Here is a 23,266-nt window from a genome sequence, read left to right as displayed (position 1 = left end):
CTGGGAGCCGAGGCCCAGGCCCCAGCTGCGTCCATGTCTGCACGCTTATCCCTGCCTGCCAGACAGCGGGAGAGGGGTGGACCCCTCCCTGATCCCAGCGACTCCTGCTCAGGAGACGCGCACAGGCGGAGGAGGAACGCCCGCCCTGAGCAGTGGTCTGGTAAGGTTCCTCGCCAGTCCCTCCAGTCCCTTGGGAGAAGGTTTGACTTTTTTTCCAGTTATGTAAGTGCTTGCCTGAGAGGGTGTTCCTGCTACAGCCAGGCTCAAAGGGCCCATCCCTCCCTCCTGTCACCTTCCCGTTAACCTTCTGCCCCCAAAAAAGGAAGCAGCTGAGCCCGACTGGAGCCAGCTTGTGACTAGATCTTGCTTTTTACGCTGGTGTGACCGAGCGACGTCCTGCAGGGGTGGGAACCGTGTGGGGAGGGTGGCCACTGCAGATGGAGAGTGCTGGGGACAGACAGCCCCCTCAGCCCGCCCTCACAGCGGCCTCCAGAACCGTGGGGCCGAGAGGCACACCGCCTCCCTGCGGCCTCCAGAGGGCGCCATGGGCCCACGCAGGGCCCTCTCCCTGCCGCGGCCTGGGCCCCACCCAGCAGAGCTGGCTGCGGGCCTCTCCTGGGACTGACCCCATGAGGTCTTCATCCTGTCCCCAACTCCTGAGGCCTGGCCTGTCAGTCACTGGACCACAGTGTTCCCAGTGACCTGAGAATTCTGCCGCCTCAGGCAGGAAGCATTTTAAAAACCTTTACGTCTGCCTGGACTTTGCGCCTACAACAAGCTACAACTGGTCCTGGAAAACGCTTGGGCCTGTCCCAGGCTCACTGTCCCCCTCCCTCAGCCGGCGGCACAGCCAGGGCTCCATGGGCCTGGGGGCAGAAACTGCCAAGGGGGCATGCATGTCGGGCCAGCCCCGGGTGGGGAGAAGCCCTGACCCCACAAGGCGTGGGCTGGGCAAGGGTTTGCAAACAACTATTAAGACGACCCCGCCGGCAGCTCCCACAGCAGGCCCGTGGGGGTCCTGGGCTCAGGGAGGATGGCAGAGCCCCTGCCAGGTGGCCCACTCCTGCCATCAGGCTCTGTCCGTCCACGCGAACACCTCTGTCCAGCTTGGCAGCTCTGAGCTCTGAACCAGCGGGAACCCTTTGACATGATCAGACAGAAGAGGAAAACTAAGGCCCAGCAAGGGAGGTACTTGCTCTGGTCACACAGGCAGTGAGGGTCAGGGCCAGGCTCAGGTCCCAGGTGAGGCGAGTGGTGGGCGGCCCCAGCACAGCTTTTGGCACGGGGGTGGGGGGGTGGTCCTTTCCCTCTGAGAAGCCAGGGAGATTCTCTTCTGGGTCCTAAATGGGCTCCTCCCCAGCTCTGAACTCTGAGCATCCCTCTGCCAGGAGAGACAAGGACAAGGTCATTGTTAACAAGCGTTTATTGTTAATAAAACCATGGTACATTTACAGTAAGTGACAACATTAATGTATAGTTACAGTATCATACAATATTACAGCAATAAAATAACGCCTGTCCCTTTGTACATCCTGCCCAAGCAGCTAGTAGAAAATATTTTCCAGGACTGCAAGCCCCCGGGCTTTACAAGGTGACCCAATGACACCTCCTGAAGTGCCTGGAGCTTTTGGTGAATAAATAGTTTCTAAGGTGTCCAGACAGCTGAAGACGACCAGCCCCAGAGCAAGCTGTCCGAACGCTCCCCCAGTGTCTGGTCCATAAATACAGTGAGTGTCCAGGCCTGACGCTGTCTGCGTCCCAGGACACCCCAGAGCCCACAGTCAGGGCCGGCAGGGGAGGGGAGGAAGCAGAAGGTCCTTTGCCCCGGCCCTCTCCTTCCACCAAGGCCCTGACCTGGAGATGCCCCAGACCTGCCACTCCCATGGACACGGGTGGGCCCCCTCTCCAGTCCACCTGCGGGACTCAACTGGGGGACATTTAGGGCTCTGCTTCCTGAGCCCCCTGAGGCAGCCGAATTGAGGCCTGGGGCTTCAGAATCGACTCCTTTCCACTGGCCCCTAAAAACAGCAGCAAAACAAAAGCTGAGGCCACCAGGCTCCTCTACTATACCCCACGCCGCACCCCCAGGCCGCCCCCACTAGCTCAGATCCGAAGCTCTGGAGGCATCAGCTGGGGAACTGCCCCTACCACTGACCAAGGAGGCCTCTGTGGGCCGACCACCAAAGACCAAGGGCTGCAAAGTGACCCGGTGCAGGCGCCCCCAGCCCTGAAAAGCCTTTGAAGGGCACGGCCAGGGATGTGGGCAGCCTCTGACAGGACAGGGGAAGAGTGCCCGCTTTTGGCTGCCACGGCCGGGGGCTCGGAGCACATTCTTACGTTCATAAGGATGCCCACACCCCGAGAGCCCCAGGCGAGACAGTCTGAGCTCACGGGGAGAGCCTGGAGGGCATGGGCAGAAGCTGTTCACAGCAGAGGTGAGCTGGGATCAGCTGCTGCCCTCCAGGAGTCGGGCAGGGGCACCTGAGGGTGAGCACAGGGCAGCCCTCAAGGTGCAAACAGGGGTGGAGGGAGGGGCCACCTTTTGGCCACATCTGCCTGTTGCCCATCACGGGTCGAGCAAATGGTTAGCTCTGGGGCAGAGGGGTTGAGGGTGGGGCTGCCCAGTGACAGGTGGGCTCAGGGCACGTCTGCCTGCCCAAGGACAGATGGATACCAGAGGGGAGGTCTGGGGGAAGAGGGGAAACTGAGTCTTGTGAACCTGGCTCCAAGAGAGCCCACACCCAGCCCCCACCCAGCCAGGCCCTGGCACGTTGACAGGCCCTGGCTACGCGCTGGGCCTGACACCCGGCTACACTTGCTCCCAGCCTTTCTGGTCCCTGGCTGCCAGGAGACAGGAGGCTGGGTGTGCCGACCAGCTGTCCCCCTCACACCCGGGAGGTGATGTAGACGGAGTGCACGCGCTCGGCCAGCGTGCTCTGCAGGTCCTGCAGTGGGTCGAGGCCCTGCACCTTGCTGCTCCGGCCGTAGATGAGCTGCCGGAAGGCGTCCTGCTCAAGCAGGGCCTTCATATGCTTCAGGAAGAAGCCCTCGCAGAACAGGGCCAGCTCAGGGGCGTTGTGGATCTGTGGGCACAGGGGGAGGGGAGACCCATGCCTGAGCACAGCCCACCTGAAACTGCCCTCACTTACCCACGGCCGAGGCCCAGCTCACGTGTGGGCCTGGGGGGGGCACTGCCTGTCTCTGCATCTTGAGGCCAGCGCCCCCTTATCTGGATTCTTCCTGCAAGCATCTCCTTCAAGTTGGACCAATCTGGCTTCAATCCCAGCTGTGCCACCAGGAAGGGCACTGAGGCCCTGTTCTGGGCCCCACTGTCCTCTGCCTCGGTCTCACTGGGGCCGGCTTGTGGAATGGCAGGCATCCCATTGGACTAGAAGCTCCCTCACTAAGGGCAGGGATGGCAACTGTCTACTACCGATGTCCAGCGTCCAGCACAAGGCCCAGCAGGTGAGCGTTCATGTGGTGGACGCTCAGGAACTGTTTTAATGCAACCAGCACCGCGTGCAGGTCTGGACCAGGCCCTAGGCGCCAGGTCTGAGGTCACGGTCTCCGCCATGCCCTTAGAGCTGATGCTCCAGTTCAGGGGAGACAGAGAAGCCGTGGAACCAAACAAGCAAGGCCACCGCAGAGAGCGGTCAGCGCCGAGGAGGCCGGAGGCCCGCTGCTCTCCTGAGGGGCTTGGGGAGAAGCTCTCCGGGGGCGTGGTTATCACAGAGCCCTGGCGCAGGAACGGGCTGAGGAGAGAGGCCGCGTGGCAAGGCGGAGAGAGAGGAGGTGGCAGGAGGGGAGGTGGGGCAGGATCCCAGGGCCTCGAAAGCGTGAGAAGGGCTGGGTTGTCTTTAGTCTGCAAGTAGCGGGAAAGCTTCGGAGGGTTTACTCAGAGGGGTGACACAGTCTCAACGTTTCCAAAGAGCCTCAGGGACGGCAGGGCAGAAGCCAGGAAGCGGGGAGCCAGGCCGATGCAGTCGTCCAAGAGAGGGGACCGTCGGGGGGGAGCGTGGGGGAGGGGACCGTGGAGGGGGACCGTGGTGTGGGGGGCACTGTGGAGGGGGGGGGTGGGGAGACAGCCGATGCATCTCAGAGGTGGATGGCTTGGAGTGGGGAGATTTTAAAAAGATCAACTGTAACTCCTAAGTTTTGAGTCTGAGTAACAGAGCAGATGACAGAGACACCTGCTGAGACGGGGACGATTCTGGAGGACAGGCTGAGGGGCAAGTCAAGCAAGCCTGTGGAGTTTATTGACTCAGAGGCTCGGCCATCTGGCCTGGTTGCACAGCCCCATAGAGCACAGCTGGAATATAACTGGGATCCGCCTGGCTGGGAGCTGTGTGCTACCCCAGGGACAGCAATAGCCCCGGGCTGCAGAGGCAGTTACTAACCCTCCACTGCCCTTCAAGCTGCCAGGCCACAGCCCTGAGGCAGCGAGGCCTGGGTGGAGCAGAGTGCGGGCCCTCACCTTAGCATACTTGTAGGTGTTCACAGCACTCTCCACGCTGAGCGTCTGGGAGCACAGGATCTCGCAGTGCCTCTGCAGGGCGTCCAGCTGGAACAAGCTGGCAGCTGACAGCAGCTGGTGGGGCGGCAAAGGCGGCCTTGGGTATGCAGGCCAGGCCCGGGCCCAGGCATCACGGAACAGGCAGCTACCTCCTCCCACCCCAGGGGCCCTGCCCACCCCTGCAGGTCAAGTCTGATGGCCTTGATTCATCTCCAGCTTGGCCATCTGGGTATTTGCTGGGACAGCTTGGGAGGCACAGGATGGATGACAGATGCTGGTTGGGATTTCTGACCTCGGGATGGCTTTATCAGTAAGCTACACACTGTCTACACAACCTTCCAGCCAGGTGCACGGCCAGCAGCAGGTCGGGTTTCTAAGCAGTGACAGCTAAGTGGGCGGTCCAGGCGCCTTCTGCTCCTCCTGGGCTGCCCATCCACCTGGGGACCCCTTTCTAACTCTCTGGGCCGGGTGCAGGGGGCAGGAGTCCCAGTCTCTCGGAGGGGCCCCTCCTATCACCCGAAGAGAAGGAACCCGCAGGGAATGGGAGGTCCTCATGGGGGCCACCTTTCCCCCTTGCCTCTCCAGATGCTGTTTCTGAGAGCAGGGTGAAGACCTGCGCACGAATCAGGCTGGAGACAGGCGTGGAATGAATGGGGAGATGCAGTGGCGGGGTACGGCTCCCCTCCCGCGCCAGACAAGAGCCTCACCTCCAGGACGTCGGTCGTGGGGATGTCCATGGACTCCGTCCCTCCATAGTACAGGTACTGCATCATGAGCTGCAGCAGGAAGAGGCCCCGGGTGAGCGCCAACGGAGCTGCAGTGCCCAGGCCTCCCCGGCCCCCAGGCCTCCCCAGCCCCTGGCCATGTGTGTGTAGATCCCACAACTCTCGCTCATGCTGAGACTCAAACGTTTATGTCTTCCCGGAGTGCAGCCTCTAGCAGTTAACTCCAAGATTCTCTCTCCCAACTTCCTGTGTGAATGACAAGTTCCTCCCACGGCATGGTTTCAAGTCGAGCCTCATGACAGCCCCGGGAGCCCAGGAGGAGAGATACCATTCACAACGGGGGAAACTGAGGCCCAAGGAGGGAAGCTGATGGGGCCCAAGTCCCTCGGGTCTCCTGACTCCCACACCAGAGCACTTCTGGCACACCCGCACCACCCTGTCATTTCCTCTTTGACCTACAGTCTGAATATGGGGCCGGGAGGGAGGGAGGTGGGGCTTTGAGGCGCCGACAGTCCTGGCTACTCTCAGAAGCCCACCTCAGACTTCCTCTCCATGCTGGGACTCCAAGGTGGAGGTGAGAGCCAGACCCCAGCTCCTGCTGGATTCGCTCCTTGGAAAGAAAGCAGAGCCACGGGGTCTGCTCCAGAGGTCACCTTGCTGACGCCCAGACCCGCCTGGGGCTCTGGGGAGCAGAGGGCCCTGGGGTATCAGACTAAGTGGCCTTGGAGCAGGGGATCACGTCCAGTTCTGCTGAGGTCTAAGTTACAAACTCCGCCATCACGCTGGAGCCTGGGGAGGCTCCCAGGTGGAAAAAGAAAAACGATTCTCCCTGGTTGGCTGAAGAAGTGGCCCCAGCAAGGAGCTGGCCAGCGTGTAAACAAACACGTTGCAGCCACACAGTTGGGCTCTGTCAGGCCCGGGCCCAGGCAGGAGCAGCAGAGGGTCTAGGGTAAGGAGCCCAAGCTCGGGGCACAGGAGCTAGGAGAGGAGCTGAGAGATGGCCCAGGGCCGGCCGGCGACATCAGGCCCTCCCCACCGAGGACTGGGCTCCCATGGGCCTTCTGCAGCCCCTGTGGGAACTCCTGCTGTAATCTGAACAACCACAATCACAGCATGTGTCCTCCAGTCCCTCTAGGCACTGTGCACCTTGGCGGGCCACACCTGGGTTCCTCTGCTGTCCCCACGCTGGGCGCTGAGTGGGTGCTCGGCCCACCACCAGCTGTAGATGTTTAAGGCGGAGGACCTTCGCCCAGGGCTCTGCTAAGGGCTGGCCTTGGGTGTGGGCCAGGAGACACCAGAACCTGCAACCCCTTCCTGGGCGGACAGTGGCCTCCCGCTGCATTTCTGGGGCTGGTTTTGGCAAGGTCCAGCAGCTACAGCATGTGGCTCTCCTTGAGGTCGTCTGAATGCATGTGAGTCCACAGAAGTCAGGCGAGAATTGCTCCCTGGGTGCCTGGCTGGCAGGCAGAGGTAGATTAATTTTGCAAAGCCTGACAGTTCCCAGGCAGGATGGGCTCGTCTGCCCCCACAGCAGGCAGCCGGCGGGGCTGGGCACCCAGGGGGCTGGGTGCAGAGGCAGCAGCGTTTGCTTCCACCCTGGGTAGGCCACCAGGAAACCAACTGTGGGACGCCACAGACACTGCAGGGACAGGACGGGGGACAAAAGCCATGTCAGAAAGGCACGGCTTTCCCCCGGGTTTAGTCGGCTGTGACCGCAGCGAGTGTCTACACCCGTGCTGTCTGACGCAGCAGCTACTTGCTGCATGTGGCTTCTGAGCATTTGAGATGTGATGGGTCTGAACTGAGATGTGCTATGAGTGTCAAATACACACTGGAGTTCAAACACTTAAGATGAAAAAAGAAGGTAGAATATTTCATTAATTTTTGTATATTCATATGTTGAAACCATAAGATTTTGGTTACACTGGGTTAAATATATTAAAATTAATTCCACCTGCTTCTTTTTACTTTTCATGTGGCTACTAGGAAAAGTTAAGTTACACATGTGGCTCGCTTTCTCTACTGGGCAACACTGCTTGGACCTGCTCCTTCCTCCAGAAGACAAAGGTCGTGACGACCCCTCCCAGTGCTGAGAGCCCACAGGTACCGGGGGGCTGCTCTGATGCCTCCGGCTGTTAGGGAACCCTGCCCTGGGCGGCCAGCTTCACGCTGACCTGACCCCTCCAAGGCCCAGAAGGCAGGAGCCAACGTGCAGAGGCACCATCTGAAGTGGTACTCCTCCGTGATGGCGGAGTTCTGCCCCAGAGAACCCACGGGCAAGGCCAGTGGCTACCATCGCCCAGGCCCATGCGTGCCACGGATGTCAGCCTGTTGTCCCTGTCTACCTCCTAACAACCCTGAGAAGTCATCAAGGCTGGTTGACTGTCCTGGCCTGGGGACCCCCCTGCCCTGGTGAGCAAATACAGACTTGATGGGCAGCTACACGGCAGTGGCCACCCACGTGTCCTGCCTCGACTCCCAGCCAATCCCTGCTGCCCCTCCCGCACCGCCTCCCGTGTCTGACCCCAGCACACTCCAGCTCACCTGGACTCTGGCTTCTTAGTCAAACAAGTTTCTAGAGCTGCCCTCCCCACAGTGAGTCTGGCTCAAGGGACAGGAAGGAGGGAAGGGGAGATACTCCCACCCCTCTGTTGCCCCTGCCAGACGCTGGGCCTCACTCCCATCCCGTTGTCAGTCACAGAGTCCTACCCACTCTCCCCTCATACACTCCCCTCCATCCCGCTGCCGCTACCTGGTCAACATCGTCATCAGCTGGATTTCTCAACAGCCTCCTAACTGGTCCCCTGCCTGCAGTCAGGCCCCCTCCAATCCCTTCCTCACCTCCCAGAGTGACCTTTGTACAGGCAAACTTGATCCTCCCCCACATCCTAGGTTTGCATCCTGGCTCTATCACTTCCCAGCTGTGTGACCCTGGGCAAGTTACTCAACTTCTCTGTGCCTCTGACTCCTCCTCTACCAAGAGGGGATGATGATATACCTATGCCTCCCGAGACTTTCCTGTGAAGCATAACTGAGGACAGAGACACAGCACTTGGAGTCATGCTGGCTCAGTGTCAGTGACGACGACTATTCTGTAGCTGTTCGGGTTAAAGCACTTCACGCTGTGGCTCCTTGGGGCAGCTCAGACTCATTTCTGGAGGTTCTTCTGACCCGCTGCCTGGACCAGGCCAGAGGGCGTCCTTGACCATGCTGTGGTCTCTGGCTTTGGGGCTTGGCACACGCCATTCCCTCTGCCTGGGACTCCTGACAACGGGCGAGCTGCCCTGCTCCTTGAGAGCCCAGGAGACTTCCCTCCTCCTCCCCACTCTGGGCTAGACGCCCCTCTCCTGCATCCCAGGGCCTCCCCGACCCCACCCACCCCGTGGCTTCATCATCCTGCCCCCAGAGGACGGGCCCCTGTCCCGTGCGCTGCCGTCTCCACAGCTCCTGGAAATGGCCGCGTGCTAGACCAGCACTAGAGCGAGACGGGAGAGGACCGAGCCAGTGCAGACGGCAGCTTCTCGTGCTTCTCAGACTCAGATCTCTCCCATCAGGTCACAAACCCATCCTGCGCAGGGCCAGCTCCTGCGCCTACACACCGGCTGCCTCGTGGCCTCAGCTCCTAAGGCTCACCCCTGCAGCCTGGGGCCCCACAGTCACCACTTCCCAGACAGCAGCTCTCCAATGGGCTCAGCTGAGATCCCAGCCATGCTCCTCCTCCAGACCTTGCGGCCACGGCTGGCAGCCGGGCCTCAGAAGTTTCCATTATGCAATCTCTGATGTCCTCCAAAGCCTGGAGATCACAAGACCTGACCTTGACCTTCCACGCCCAGGATGGGCTCATCTCGGCCTCTTCTGCTTGGCCGCCATGGCTGGTCCAACATGGGACAAGTGACACGACCCACACCAGGGCTCCACAAACCACGTGCACACTTCCCACCCGGGGTCTCATAGACGCGGGAGGTCGGGTGGGATGAGGGTCTGCATTTCCAATAGGCGCTCAGGCAGCACCCCTGTTGCCGGGAGCTTGCTCCGAGGAACGAGGGCTCACACACGTGTGTGGTGTGTGCCTGTCCTCGCACGTCTGTGAGTCCAGCCAGCAGCTGGAGCTCAGGAGCCGCAGGCCACAAGAGAACAGCTACTCTGCCTGAGAGACCCGGACACGCCAGCCCGACCGTTGATCCCGCAGAAAACAGGGGCACTGGGATGGACGGGAAGGGAGGATGGACGCACAGCTGCCCGGCAGCCCAGACAGGCAGAGCCCGGCGGCACGGCCGAGGCGTGCGGGCGCCACCCCACACACCTGGAAGATGTGGTACTTCATGTCGCTGATCTCGATGGTTTTGCTGTTGTCGCCGTCGTGTTCCGATTTATTCGTCATCAGCGTCTTGAACCTGGACCAAAGGAAAAGGAACAAGGCAGGTATTGAATGCGACCTTCGCTCTACAACTGTGCCGCAATGGCACCATCCGTCACCTGGCCCACCCCCAGGAGATGGAGCATTTAAAAATTACCGCCGTGCTCCTAAAATAATTCTTGGCAAGTGACGTTTTACGTGGTCGGGGCTGACGGCTGGGCTGAGGCCCGTTCTGTCCCCGCTGCCCCCAGAGGAATGACCGTGACGCCTGTGGCCGGAAGATTGACCCTTCGTCCCAGAATATTTGTTTTCTAATCATCCAAAGCAGTAACTCGACCAGAAAGAATGCACTCAGAGCTCCTCCTGGAGAGCCTGGCTCCGCGCTGCTGTCCACGCCCCGGTGCAGGGGGGCTCTGCTGCCAGCGACCACGCTCTGCAGGGCAGGGCTCCTCCCCAGCACATCACTGTCCCCTCATGTGAACCAAGCCCCCCCCACCCCCGGGGCTGGGACTCCGTGACCCAAGGAGGCCACCCACCTGTTGGAAGCTGTCACCAGCAGGACTTTGTGTGCATAGAACAGCTTGCCTTCCACCAGGAAGGTCACGTCTGACATCTCCTTGTTGTTCAAAAAGTGTGGGTCTGCCAGGAGGGAAGAGAGCAGGGCGGTGACCGGCAAGCCCCCTCGGGTTCTCTGACGTGTGCTGAGGTGTGTGAAGGGGGCAGGGGGATACGAAGGTGAGAAGCAGAGAAACTGAGGCCAGGGCCTTGGCGCTTGGCAATGGGAAAGGAAGACCAAGATGAGAGGGAGAGAAGGAGGAGGAAAAATGGGCGGGGGATCTGGAAAGTGTGGGTGGCGGGTGGGGACAGGCCCTCACCGAGTCTGGCCGGCAGGGTCTTCCGGATCTCGGGAATGCTGGGGATGGGCGTGCTGCCGTAGCAGTGTGTGAAGATGGCAGCCAGCTGCTGGATGACTGAGTCATTCTGGGGGGAGGCAGAGAGAGGGCCTGTGAGCCCGAGCCCGCCGCAGTGTGTGTGTCCAGCCACAGCCGTGTCAGGCTAACTTCAGGAGTCCAGGCCAGGATGAGCGCAGCTGCTGCCTTCTGCTCCTGCCGGGTGTGGCTCCGCAGGAGAGGCCAGTTCCTGCATCACCGATTCCCCACGTTGCTCTTCTGGCCAGGCCCCAGCCCAGACACACCCACAGCCTCTGCCCTCTGCAGCAGACAGCACGAGTCCAGGGGTTGGGGGGGCGTCCACCTGTGTGTGGGGCGGTGCCTGCGTCCGTCCGTGTGTGGGGAATGTCCCTGCGTCTGTCTGCCTGTGTGTTAGTCTATGTGTCCGTCGTGTGGTCTGGGTCAGGGCTGTGGGCTCTGGAACCCAGCGCTCTCGGACCAGGGGTGGGGACCTGCCTGGCGACACTCACTTTGCTGGTCTTGAGGATGTCGAACATGAGCTGCAAGCCCTCGGTCACCAGCTCCTCGTTGTACTCCTCCTCCTTGATGGAGCTGAAGTCCCGCAGGAGGCTCTGCACCACCGAGTACCGTGACTGGGAGAAGGAGGTCCTCAGAGACTCGATCCACACGTGCAGCTTCCAGGGGACACCTGGGCCCAGGCAGGGGAGGGGCGGGCCGTCATTCTCCTGAGTCCTGGTCCCATTCCTGCACGCAGCCTAACGAAGGCCTCGTGAGAGGTCGGAGGGGCTCCAGGCCCTCATCAGACAAGGGGAGGGAGCCCAAGCTCTTTGTCCCAGCACCCACACTGGCCCCACGGCTCGCCGGGCCTGGAATTACTGGCTGGGAGGGCCCATTAATTATGGGCAGTGGCCAGGTGGACTTGGATGCCTAGAAAATATGCAGGGCGCTCAAGGACAGGTGGCCCCCATGCCTATGCCATCACGGAGGGCTTCACCAGCACCCAGGTCACCGGTCGTCAGCGCACGTCCAGTGCACGTATTACTGTTTACCAGCTCCCTGGAGCGTGTCAGTGGGGACACAGAGCAATTTAAAACTACTCTGTGAAGGCTGCGACCAAAACGAGTTGTGTTCCTGGTAATTAGAGAGAGAGCGTCTCACCCCCAGCCTCACTGTGGATTAAGAAAAAGGACCGGTGGCATTCCCCACCAGACGTGATGACATGGGTTAGCATCCTCGGTTGGCCGACTGTAGGTGGGAGTGACATCCCATTTTACAGTGGGGAACACTGAGGCTGATGTGCGAGAAGGTCACGTGGCCTCCTGCTGTCTTGGCCCAGGACTAGGTGCTGTCGTCGTGGCCCCCGTCATAGTAATGCAGCGACCACCAGGCACTGAGCGCTCGCCAGGAGCCAGCACTGGCCCTGGCCTTCACGTGACTCCACATTCTTAGGTGAGGATCATCCGCGCCAGCAGAGGTGGCACAGCCAGGGTCCCAGCAGGTCTGTCTGTCTGTCTGACTAGCCTTCCTGGAGGAGAGGAGGAGTCCACAGACTCACAGACCAGGGGAGGGCAAGGGGTTGGCCGAGCGGCAGAGAGCATTGAGCCGACGGGAAGTGCTGACTCAGAGCCACAAAGGCCCCCAGTGCTGAGCATCCCAGGGCTGTGGCCGGGGGACGAGGGCCTGAGGGCACAGGGCTAAGGCCGCAGCCTTGAGACGCGTCCCTGCTGAGGACTGCCTGAGGCTCAGGCGTCTCCAGTCCCGGCCGTCGGCCGCCCGGCCTGGGCAGACCGAGCTCCACGCCGTGCCCAGCCGTGCCCAGCCGCCCTGCCACCCCGGCCCTTCTCTGGCCTATGGAAGAGCAGCAGGAGGCGCGCGTGGACACGCAGATGCGCGGGCCCTCACCCAGCGTCCTCAGCTCCATGGTGATGTCCACGTAGCCGTGCTCCGCGCTGTGGTACATGGCTTCCTGCAGGGCCTTCGTGCGGGGCCGGCTCAGGCGCACGGGCCCCTCGCTGCCGCTGCCCTGGCTGGTCGTGCCGCCCTCCTCAACGCCCTCGGCCAGGATCTCCTCCAGGGACAGCACATCTGCTTTGGCCTGCTGCGGCTGCGTCAGGAGCTTCCTCAGGACGTTCCTGCGGGCCGAGGGATGAGGAGGCGGTGCCTGAGGTCCCCGCCACAGACGGTGTCCACTCAAGCTGCCCTGCAGTGCCCCATGGCCCAGACGAGCTGCTACGGAGCATCTGTGGGCACACAGCACTCGTGGTCTTCCCCTCCAAGGCAGGCTGGGCCAGGGCTCCCAGCGCCCCCACTCGACACCTGGGGGAGGAGGGGAGGGTATGGGGCACCCCCTCCCTCTGCCGTCCTGGCACTGCTGAGAAGTCATGGGCTTTGGGGCCAAGTGTGCCCTGCCATCCTGGCTGTGTGACCTCAGACAGGTTGTTCTGCCTCTCTGAGCCCTGAGGGCTTCATCGTCTGTCGGACAGGGCGTCAGCATCATCCTCTCCCGGGGGTAATGTGAGGCCAATGTGCTGGCATTGAATGCAGAGCCTGATACACAGCAGCCCTCCTAACAGCAGCCAACTTTACACACGTGACAGTGTCTGAAACACCGGACAGGCTGATACTCACGTGTTCCCCTCCCTTCCACTAAGCGTGAAGTGGGGTGCCGGTTGCATAGAATTCACTCTTACATACGACGGTGCCAGTGTTAGACTAGGCGGAGCACGTCGTTTACCGCTGTGTTGAAACCCACCCACAGGGCATGAACACGTCTTGCTCAAGGTCACAGGGGGCAGGAGTGCAGACTCAGACGTAGGACTTCCGGCCCACGTCCCAGGCTCTTTCTGTCACATCCTGTGGCCTGAGGCTTTGGGATGGCTGCAGCCTGGGTGGCCCAAAGGCCACCTGGGGGCCAGGCCCCTCCCCACTCTGTGATGGAGGCCAGGCTGTGCCAGGGAGCCAAGTTTGTGGCCCAGAGCCTCCCTGAGGGACCGGGGTCACCCCCACGGGGTCGGGCAGCTGTAGCTTTGCTAGCTCCACAGGTCACGGAGCCCCAGCTTGTGGCGGGCGCTGGCGTGTGAGGGTGAGCCGGCCGCCGTGCCTGCTCCAGAGGGGATGGAGAAGCAGAGCAGCAGACAGGCCGCCTCCAGGCAGGGTGCCGCGGCTGCCCAGCGGAGCCGGCCACCTGAGGCCGGTGCAGGCTGGGCAGAAGGTGCGGCAGGCCCCCGCAGGAGTGCAGTGGCTGTGGGCCGGCCCTTCTCCGCCTTCCACTAACCGCCTCTGCGTCTCCTGCCCCGCGACCGCCTCACGGCTCCGGGCCATCCGCTGCCCCCTCACACCCCTGGGCAGGCCTGGCCCCACAAAGCCGGGTCCACCATCTGCTCTTGGAACGGGATGTGATTTCCCGCAGAGCCGCCGGGAGCTTCCCGGCAGAGCCAGATTCTCTGTGGAAGGCCCTGGAGTGCCAAGGCCACGGTGGCACGGAGCCGCCGAGCCACCAAGCCGAGCCGGGCCGGTGCAGAGTAGAGTCTTACGGGAAATGGGAGAGGCTGCCCTGGGCGTCAGGAGACCCCGGCCAGTCCCAGGTCTGCAAGGAGCTGTGGGGCCTCCATGGGACCGGCCCTCAGCGTCTCCAGGCCCTCCAAAGTCTGGGGCCCCTGTGCGAGGGGAGGACCTGCCTCTCTTTCTGGCTGGCTCGCCCGCAAGCCCTCCATCTCTGGAAAGATCTGTAGGCCTAGCTCGTCTGCTCCCCGTTGGTGAATCGAGGCTCCGAGAGCCTGTTTCATGCCCACATCACACGGGCAGGCCGCCTGGGTGGGTACCTGTGGCCGTGGGCAGCCGAGTGGCTGAAGCAGTTCATATCCTCGTGGAGGGAGGAGGCCATGCCGTTGGCTTCGAGCATGCTGAGAAGGGGGTCAGCGCCTCGGCTCAGCAACAAGCTGACCAGCTCATAGTTCCCTAAAAGAAAGGCAGGCGGAGGTTGCTGACACCATCCACACCACTGTGCCCCTCTGCTGGTCCCGCCTGTGCGCCGAGCTCAGCAGAAACACTGATGGATGTGGCCAGGGGCCCCCCAAACAGCCTGGAAGGAGGGTTTCAAGGCTCCCGCAGGGGTCTGAGTGTGTGGCCAAATGTCTAGAACAGGCCCACCAACCTGGGTGACACTGCGGGGAAGGGCAGGCAGAGCCTGTGGGTACCTACCAGCTGCAGAGGCCAGCTGCAGGGGCGTCTCCGCGTAGCTGTCCTCGCCACCGTTCACCGCCGAGCCCTCCACGTGGGCACCAGCGTCCAGCAGCAACTGCCAGGGCACAGGGGGGACATGTCAGTGTGCAGGAGGGCCTGGCATGTGCACAGGAGAGGCCTCATGGGACCAGCCTTTAGCCTCCTCCAGGCCGCTGACCAACACCCAGCTCCCCCAGGCAGCCCCAGAACCAGAACTTTAGAACCCCCCGGTGACCCTCAGGGCTCCAAGTTTCTAGAATCATCACCTCCACTCTTGTGGCCTTGGACCCAGCCCCTAAGCTGTGGGGACCTCTGAGCTTTTTCTCTCTTTCAAATGCTTTCCCACAAACTAAGTGCAGTGACCTGGAGATGAGCGGAACAGAAAGTATTGCCCCCCCCCCCCCATCTACTGGGGGAAACTGAGGCTCTGGGAGGCAGCAGAGGTCATGGGGAAGGCACAGGTGTTAGAATCAGAAAGAGTTGAGGGCCAGTGCTGGCCGCCAGCAGGTGAGTGACAGAGGGCAGGCACCTGGCCTCTGCGAGCCCCAGTCTCCCCTCTGGGAAATGGGAAGAGGCCTGCCTCGCAGCATTGCTGGGACTGTGGGGGACGCTGCCCCACTCCACGGGGCTCCAGGACTCGCAGCTCCCTGGGTCCTCACCAGAGGGCGTCGATGGGCACCCCCGGCTGGGAGCAGACCTCACTGTCGGTGACTCAGGCCCCCCTTCCAGCAGGGGCCTCGCCAGGGCACGGAGGGGCAGGGCTGACACCCCGGGCGGCTCGGGGGCAGGGTGCTGTCTGCCCCGTCCCAACAGGCGCCTTTCAGCTCCTCCCTGGCCGGTGGCGGGAGAGCTATCTTCCATCCCTCCCAGGCTTCTGAAGACCAGAGCCTCCTCAGAGCACGCGTGTGGCAATCCAGGGGCCCCCGCCCTCAGCCCGACACCAGGCGTGGGGGCCAGTTGCCCTCTCGGCCTCCCTCCAGTGTGTGGGGAGTGGGGGAGCGGTCGGCCAGGAACCCCGTGCAGACAGCATGCCAGGGAGGCAGAGGTGGGGGCACCAGGCCAGGCCGGCGCCGCGCAGCCCTGCAGGCCGCCGCGGCTGGGTGTGAATTGGCTCGGGTCCTGAAGACGGCAGTCACCGAAAAGCAGGCTGACACAGCAGCCTGCCGGGTGACCACCATCTCTCGAGTCACTACTGTAGGCCAGGGCTGTGCTGACAGCGAGGAGTCAGCCGGACACGACCCCGCCCTGGGAGGACCACAATCTAGCGGACGGCAAGGGCGCTAGCCCAGCTCCCAGGAAGGAGGGCCACAGTCCTCTAGAACAGGAGTCCGGGAGTCGAGGGGCAGTGTGGCCAGCGCCCCAGCTGGGCTGGACACTGCTCTCCGACGGCTTCCACTTCTAGGCCTGATCCCTGCCCTCGTGCCAGCACAGCCAGCTGGGCCAAGGTGGGCCCGACATGGCGTGGCTCACCAGGTGAGCCATGCCCATCTGAGTCCTCTCTCAGGACCCGGGGGACGGAGAGACTGAGCCTGTCGATGGGGAGGGCAGAACAGGAAGGACACAGCGACGCCAAGCTGGCTCCACGGGGAGCTCATGGAGCAGAAGCCGAGGGTCAGATGGGCGCTTGCAGGAGAGAAGACTCGGCACGTTCACACAGATTCCAGCATGCCCTGAGACTCGCCGACAGACACAGAGGTGCCAGCCAGCCTGGCACTGCGGGCACCTAACGTCCCACACGTGTCTGCACTGATGCCCTCTCCGTGCAGTGAACCAGGTGGGCCTGCCTTAAGCAGCGCCTCTGCCATCTCTGATTCCAGGCAGCCGCTCACTCAGGCGAGACTGGGGCTACGCTTGGGGCCCAGTCCACCTGGCAATCCGAGGGCACACTGTGCACCCGGCAGGAGCTCACCTGGACTACAGAGATGTGTCCATGCAGCACAGCAAACGTCAGCGGCGTCCAGTGCCGGCTGTCGGGGTGAATGGAGGGATGCCTGGGAGAGCTGCTGGGAACCTGCAACACCACGAACCGCCAGTGAGGGACACAGGCTCCTGAGCTAAGCAGACACCCTGCAGGGAGGGTGACCAGGAGTCCACTCAAGTGCTTTCTGCAGTGAACTAGTAATGTCTGCCTCGAGCGCCATGTGGAAAAGGCTCAGAGGATGTTCAGTTAGCAATGTCTGCCCTGAGCAGAGACATGGCACAGAGGGAACACTTTCTGCCTCAGAGCGAGAAGTATCTGGGATGGCAGGGACGGCTGGAGTTAGGCTGGTAAAGAGGAACGGTGTTATGGTAACAGAATCACGGCCATTCTCTCCATTCAACTCCCCCTCAGCTCACTTCCTCTCAGAGAGAAAGCCCAAATCTTGAGGAAGAATCCTCTTTGCTACCTGTGATCTCCAGGCATGTCACAGCTCTAGCCCTCGGAGCCACATCTACCCAGTTGTCCACAACAGTGCACGCAGCTCAGCTGACGGAGACCCTGGGGCTTCTCTTGCTGGGTTGGGGCCAAGGTGCAGCTCGTTGGGCCCACTCACCTGGATGTCCAGGTTTGCTCCAGCATCAATCAACATCTGGACCATCGCTTCGTCCCCAGCAGCACAGGCGTACATCAGCGGCGTCATACCCTATGTGAATCAAACACAGACGCTACACCGTCTGGAAACAGAGCACGGGACGCGTATCCCACAGGCCTGGTCCCCAGCCCACTCCACCCGGCCGCTCATCCTGAGCAACCCTGTGCCTTGTGCTCGGCCAGACGGCCCTCCTAGGCCCCGTGGACAGACGACACCAGAAGGATGAGCAGGGACATCTCCATGAGCACCGCAGGACACGAGGTGAGGAGCACAGGCCCCACAGCCAGACTCAGTCAAAGAACACCTCTGCACGGGAGCTGTGCACTTGATTCAAGTCACTGCACCTCTCTGTGCCTCAGTGTCTTCATCTGTACAACGGGAGGAACAGTATCTCCCTCGCAGGACTGTTGTAGAGTATGAGTTACTCTGTACACGGGGCTCAGTGCGGAGGAAGCTCGCCTTAAGAGCTAATTAGTTAGAATACCTGACAACTCTGTTTCCGACATCACGTCTCACGGCCACATCCTCACCCACGGTGTGAAGTCCCTTAGCTGCACTCTCTCATTTCAGCACCTAAGACCCTACTGGGGAGGCCCATCATTCCCATTTTACAGATGAGGAGCAGAGACAGGGGTTAACTTGCCAAGGCCAGACGACGAGCGAGAAGCAGCAGTGGGACAGAAGCCAGGCGCCCTGAGCAGCGATGCTCGCCTTCGAGGGGCTCCGGAGGGAGGAGGGTCTGACTTGACCGTCTCTCGTGACTGGGTGTCAGCTTTTCCGAAAGCGGGCCCAGGCCCTCCCGGAGGTTAGGTGGGCGGTCCCGGGGGCTGCCTCCTGCCGGGAGCCCTCCTCCGTGGCCAGGAGCAGCAAGGCAGCGCGGAAGGCGTTACTCCGCAGCTGGACGCTGGGGCGCGTGTGTCTGGAGCCCTGCGGTGTTATTTATTAGGTTGTTTGTGTGTAGACAAGATCTCCTTACCTCATCAAGCCTTGTCTCATGCCCAGAGATAAGGAAACGGCCTGAGACTGACCCTGGGAGAGGACCGCTGGCCAGAGAGCCCTGCGGACACGAGGTGAGGAGCAGGCAGGGCCTGGCTCTTGGAGGAGAGCCGCTGCCACCGAGAGAGCGTGTGACTGCTCATCCCCCTGCTCACGCCTGACTGCTCTTCTCGCCACACATCTGGACACAATTCGGAGTTTAAACCAGGCTGCGAGCCTAGGAGGAGAACTGCTCCTCCCTGCTGGCCCCGTGCGCACCCAGGGACATAAGGAGTCTGGTCAACAGCTGCAGGGACGCCATCGTCACCAGCACACGGGCCACAAGGCGAGAATGTGCATTTAGTGAGCACCGCCTGTGTGCCAGCGGCAAAGTCTCACAAGAACTTGTGGGGCGGGGACTACCATCCTCCGTGTTGGAGGCAGGGAAACTGAGGCTCAGAGAGGTAGAGTAGCCAGTCTGAGATTGCACAGCTATGATGTGGCAGACTAAAACCCAGGTCTGTCTACAGCAAAGGCCACGGGCTCCACCCCTGTGCCACCGAGGATGGAGAGCCCTCCCCCAGGATGAAGGCTCCTGCACAGCCCAGGGACCTGAGCTGACAGAGGTGCCTCTGCCACCCAGCCTGTCACAGCTCTGCAGCAGCCCCCTCAGCCTTGCGGCCCCCCGTCCCTGCACGCGCCCCCTGGCCTCAGCTCACACGCCCCGGGAGGAGGCCTGTGAAGCCCGCTCTGGCCGCGTGGTCCCCGGGCGCTTCCTCACGCCCTGCAGGGCGCTGTCCCCATACGCGGGAGCGCTCCCTAACCCGCAGTTGTCTTCTGTGCCCCAGCCTGCTATGTGGGCTCGTAGACCACAGCGCCATCGCCCACCGCGAGTCCTCACAAAACAGCGCCCGATGAACAAACCGGACATCCTGCAGCGGCCAAAAGCCCGGGTCAGGCTACCCGGGTCCTCCCAATGCAGCTCTGCTCCCCGCTGGTGGGGTGACCCCAGGGAAACCAACGTCTCTGAGCTCAGCTTCCTCAAGCCAACACTCGGCTAATGACAGCAGCTATGTCACAGGGCTGCTGGCAGAGCCGAGCGCGCACCTGTGCACGGCGCTTAGAGCGTGGCCTGGGCATTGCAAGTGTGACGCGACGGCGGCCGCTCCAGCGAGACACACAAAGCAAGCAGAAGACTCAAGTCAAACTACGCACAACTGTAAATCGCCTCCCACACGTCCCGTTCTGGCTTCCTCCTACTCCTGAGCACTTCTCTGTGTTTCACGTGCTCACGTTTCTCAGCATCTGTGCCCCGCTGGGACGCCCACCCCTTGAAGGCGGGGTCTCTGCGGCCGGCGCGGTGCAGGCCCACACGACGCTCTCCTACAAGTCTTAGCGACCGTTATCCACAGCCTGAGGTCAAGCAGGTTCCTCTGGCCTCTTCCTAGCCCTGCACCATCTGGGACAGTCTCCAGCCTTCCAGGGAGGGGAAGCAGCTCCCCGTTACAGAGGTTTTCCATGGGGTCCTAGGGAAGCTTTCAAGCTGACACCCCACCTGGAACAGGCAGGGCAGAATTCAGGAGGCAGCCCTCCTCTTAGAAGCACAGAGCTGAGCAGGTCTCACGTTTGGGACGGGAAGGGCCCTGCCACCAACTCCGGCAGTCACGAATCCCCGATTTAGGTCCCTAAGCCTGACGAGCGGAGCTCTCAGGACGTACCTGGTCATCCATGGTGTTAACCCCGTCCGGGCCCAGGGCCTCAATTGCCTGGTTGATGAGGTCCGTCCTGCCGCAGCTGAGCATGCGGAATCCCAGGTCCTGGTGGAATCTCTCGGCGGCCGCTCGGGCATCCAGCCTCCGGAAGGAACTGGAACAGCACTCAGGCCTGCGCAGGAGAGACCCGGGTGTGTGAGTGTGGCTGTGTGGGGACCCCTTCTGCTGGGACGCTGCCTCTCCACGGGACGCGACACATCTGTGAGAGGCGGACATGTGGCGTGAGCACGGTGGGGGGGGAAGGACTGGGAACTTCTATCTGATCATCTGGCTTTGTCACGTTCAGTGACATGAAGAGCACACACTTCTGATCTACAAACACGTGAAGACGGTCTCTGAGCTCCTGGGAGCTGTCAAATGTCAGGAAACAAAGTCCCGTCTACAATAATCCATCGGGGTCTGCCCCAGGAGGAGAGGCTCTGGCCGGGGTTCAGGCCACAGCGCTTGGTTGTACACTTTCTGCCTGGAGAAGGCCACGCTCAGTCTAAAGAACACCACTGCAGCCAAGTTCCAGCTCTTGGCTCTGCATCGTCTCCCCTTGTCGCCTCCTGGTGAGGCCCAGAAGTTCAGGAGAGACGGTGGAGAGTGGCCCAGAGTCCCACTGCAGTCAAGCATCCTGCCAAGGAGAGTCACAGACAAAACCTGCGTCTACACAGGGTGCGTCTATACAGGGTACACCACAGGCTTCCAGTAGGTGGCTTCAGCCTGGAGCCATGTTTGCGCCAAAGCACAGAAAGTTCATGTCCCAGAATGTGGTTCCATTTGCCATGGAGACAGAGGACGCCATAACTGGGGTTTGGGCAGAGGGTCAAAAAAGGACAGCCAGAGGGAACCTTCTCTGCAACGACTTCAGGAGAGCAGTCCGACACAAGGGAGCCACGGGTGGAGGAAGTTAAGAGCCAGGCTGGGGCTACGTGGACCTGGGCTCCAATTTGGGCGTGGCCACTTTGCCGGCTGAGTATCTCAGGCCAGTTAGTGTCCCTCTCTGATCCTCAGCTTCTCCATCTAATACGGGTATTTTAGCCCCTTCTTCTCTAAAACAGTCACGAAGACTAAGGTAATGCACATCAAAAGGAAGGGCTCAGCACAGTGCCTGTACCCAGGAGTACTCAGGAAAATGGGGAAATCATGGGAAGAGAGGAAAGAGAGGGCCCACTTCTGTTGCTCACTCCCAAAACAGCCCAAAGAGTCAGACCGTGAGAGCTCTCCTGCCCAATCCAAACGTGTGTGCTCTGCGTGCGTCCTAGACAGCACAGCGGCCAAGGCCCAGGGCGGCTGGTTCTGAGGCTTGCGTGGGCTTCCCTCTCTCGGCCCCCGGGAGGTTTGCGGGGGGCTGGGCACGGAAGCCGGGACCCTCCTGCCTCACTCCTCCCAGGTCTCCCCCTGGCTCCGTACTTGAGCTGCCGGGGCTCACAGTCCAGGCCGGGCAGCAGCAGCCGAGCCGCCTGCCGGATGTCGCCGCTGTCCACGGTGAGGCTGCGGCGGTGCTCTGCGTAGGTGATGGCCACGCGCATCCACTCCATCAGAGGCGGCAGCAGCAGGAAGGGCCTGCGAGGCAGCAGAGAGAGGTCAGGCGGGCCAGGCGCTCCCAGAGGGCAGAGGGGCCCCTTCAGCACGCGCACGCTTGGAGTGCAGCCACGGAGGCGGGTCACCCGTAACCCTCAGGTCCCGACCCTCCCCCACAGGGACCCTGATTTGTCCCATTCCACAGAAACTTTGTCACGGGTCAGAGGGAATTCCCGTCACGGGCCACGCGCAGAACCGAGGGCCTTCAGTGGCCAGTGGAAGAAGGGGTTTGCCAGTGTGTGGACTGGGGACTCCAGCCCCTTCCAAAGACTTCAGATGGGGGCTCTGGGTGCCCCTCTCTGCAGAGGGGAGAGACCACCTCCTGGGTAGCAGGGCGCAGGGCAAAGAGGTGAACTGAGCCCGGCTCCAGCCATGCACAGTGGCTCCCTCCTTGCTGTGAACACCCGGGCCTGTTTCCCTCGTCTGTGAGACGGCGTGACACCTGCTCCCCAGGCTGTGGAAGGCCCAGTGAGACGGCACCCGCCACCCCGGACGCGCCTCCTGACAGCACACCTGCCTCACCAGCCCCCGGGCTGAGGTGGCCTAACGTCGCTTTCCGTGGCGGGCCAGGGTTGCCCCAGCTTGGCACCCCAAGTCCTAAGAGGAGGAAGGGTCCCAGGGGCCCATGTAACTCCAAGGACCCACGGCCACGGCTGGGGCAGTAGACGGACGCAGGGAAGGCCGTTCAGCAAGGCCTCTGAGCAGCAAGCTCCAGGGAGCCCCTCACGAGGTAGTCCAAGTGTCACCAGGGGGCGCCATTCACACGCGCCGTGCCCAGCGCCCTGGCCTTCAGCAACACAGAGGTGCTGCCACCCAGGCTCCCATCCCAACCCGCCCCCCCCAGGGTCTGCTCAGTATGGAGGGCAGCTCTCCTCTTGTCGTCCACCAGTTCTGGCACATCTCCCGCCGTGGAGCCATCCTCAGGAGACCACCCCGCAGTCACAGAGCTCAATGCGGAGGCCCCGATGGCCAGTCCTCGGGTCCTGACTCAGGGGACCCCCAGCCTGCTCTGTGCAAGGACCTCCGTTCTGTGTCCTCGGCGCCCCGGACTCCGTCCTCAGGCCACCTATCTCAGGTTTCCCAAAGTGTTAAAAGCTTCTCTCCTTGAAGGCAAAGGATGCTTTATTTATTTTTTTAAACAAAATAATTACACGGGATCTTGGAGGTGATTCATTTGGAGTTCTTTTGATGTCCTGGTTCTGTCACTTCAAAAAATATATCTGGGTCTGAGTCCTGTGGCTGGCGCACTGAGCACTGGTCGGTGTGGTGAGGTGGCCCGGGCAGGAAAGCCCGGCCAGTGGTGGCCTTCGAGGACCCCTCACCCACCCAGCCCGGCTCACCTTGCACCAGGATGCCCCAGCCCAGGCACTCGTGGTGCTCAAGGCAACCTTGCCGGTTCCCACCTCCTCATGAGAATGAACCAGCTCTCATCTCAGCCTGTCCAGATCCCACTTATCCTTCCAAGCTCAGTTCCAACGCCATCTCTTTCCAGAAGGCTTCCTATATCCCCTCTCTTCCTGCTCCAAGATCCCTTACAACTCTGTCTTCCAGCAGTGAATGTGTCTCATCTTCCTGACTAGGCTGTTCCTCTGCTCAGGACAGGAACGATGCCTTCCTCTTCTCTGCATTCTCCAAAATATGTCCAGCATGGGG

At 61.6% G+C, this 23,266-nt stretch overlaps 1 protein-coding gene across 2 annotated transcripts in view; it reads right to left on the bottom strand.

The window, feature by feature from the left end:
* Positions 1–1,405: 1,405 nt before the first annotated feature.
* ABTB2 (ankyrin repeat and BTB domain containing 2) overlaps positions 1,406–23,266 on the bottom strand; it is a 168,555-nt gene continuing 146,694 nt past the window's right edge. For both annotated transcript variants that reach the window (XM_046643376.1, XM_046643375.1), the window contains 14 exons: positions 21,443–21,595; positions 19,994–20,159; positions 17,262–17,351; positions 16,637–16,738; positions 14,707–14,803; positions 14,328–14,463; positions 12,409–12,638; positions 11,016–11,194; positions 10,471–10,576; positions 10,132–10,234; positions 9,542–9,632; positions 5,221–5,289; positions 4,475–4,588; positions 1,406–3,083 (listed from right to left, as the gene is read on the bottom strand). In XM_046643376.1, the coding sequence (XP_046499332.1) occupies positions 2,886–3,083; positions 4,475–4,588; positions 5,221–5,289; positions 9,542–9,632; positions 10,132–10,234; positions 10,471–10,576; positions 11,016–11,194; positions 12,409–12,638; positions 14,328–14,463; positions 14,707–14,803; positions 16,637–16,738; positions 17,262–17,351; positions 19,994–20,159; positions 21,443–21,595 (1,834 nt within the window). In that variant the 3' untranslated portion in view covers positions 1,406–2,885. The remainder of the gene's footprint in view (positions 3,084–4,474; positions 4,589–5,220; positions 5,290–9,541; positions 9,633–10,131; positions 10,235–10,470; positions 10,577–11,015; positions 11,195–12,408; positions 12,639–14,327; positions 14,464–14,706; positions 14,804–16,636; positions 16,739–17,261; positions 17,352–19,993; positions 20,160–21,442; positions 21,596–23,266) is intronic.

The sequence above is a fragment of the Equus quagga genome, chromosome 17 (assembly GCF_021613505.1).
Source record: "Equus quagga isolate Etosha38 chromosome 17, UCLA_HA_Equagga_1.0, whole genome shotgun sequence".
Lineage (NCBI taxonomy): Eukaryota > Metazoa > Chordata > Mammalia > Perissodactyla > Equidae > Equus > Equus quagga.
The sequence above is the reverse complement of the archived record's forward strand: the minus strand, read 5'-3'. Positions and strand labels throughout refer to the sequence as shown.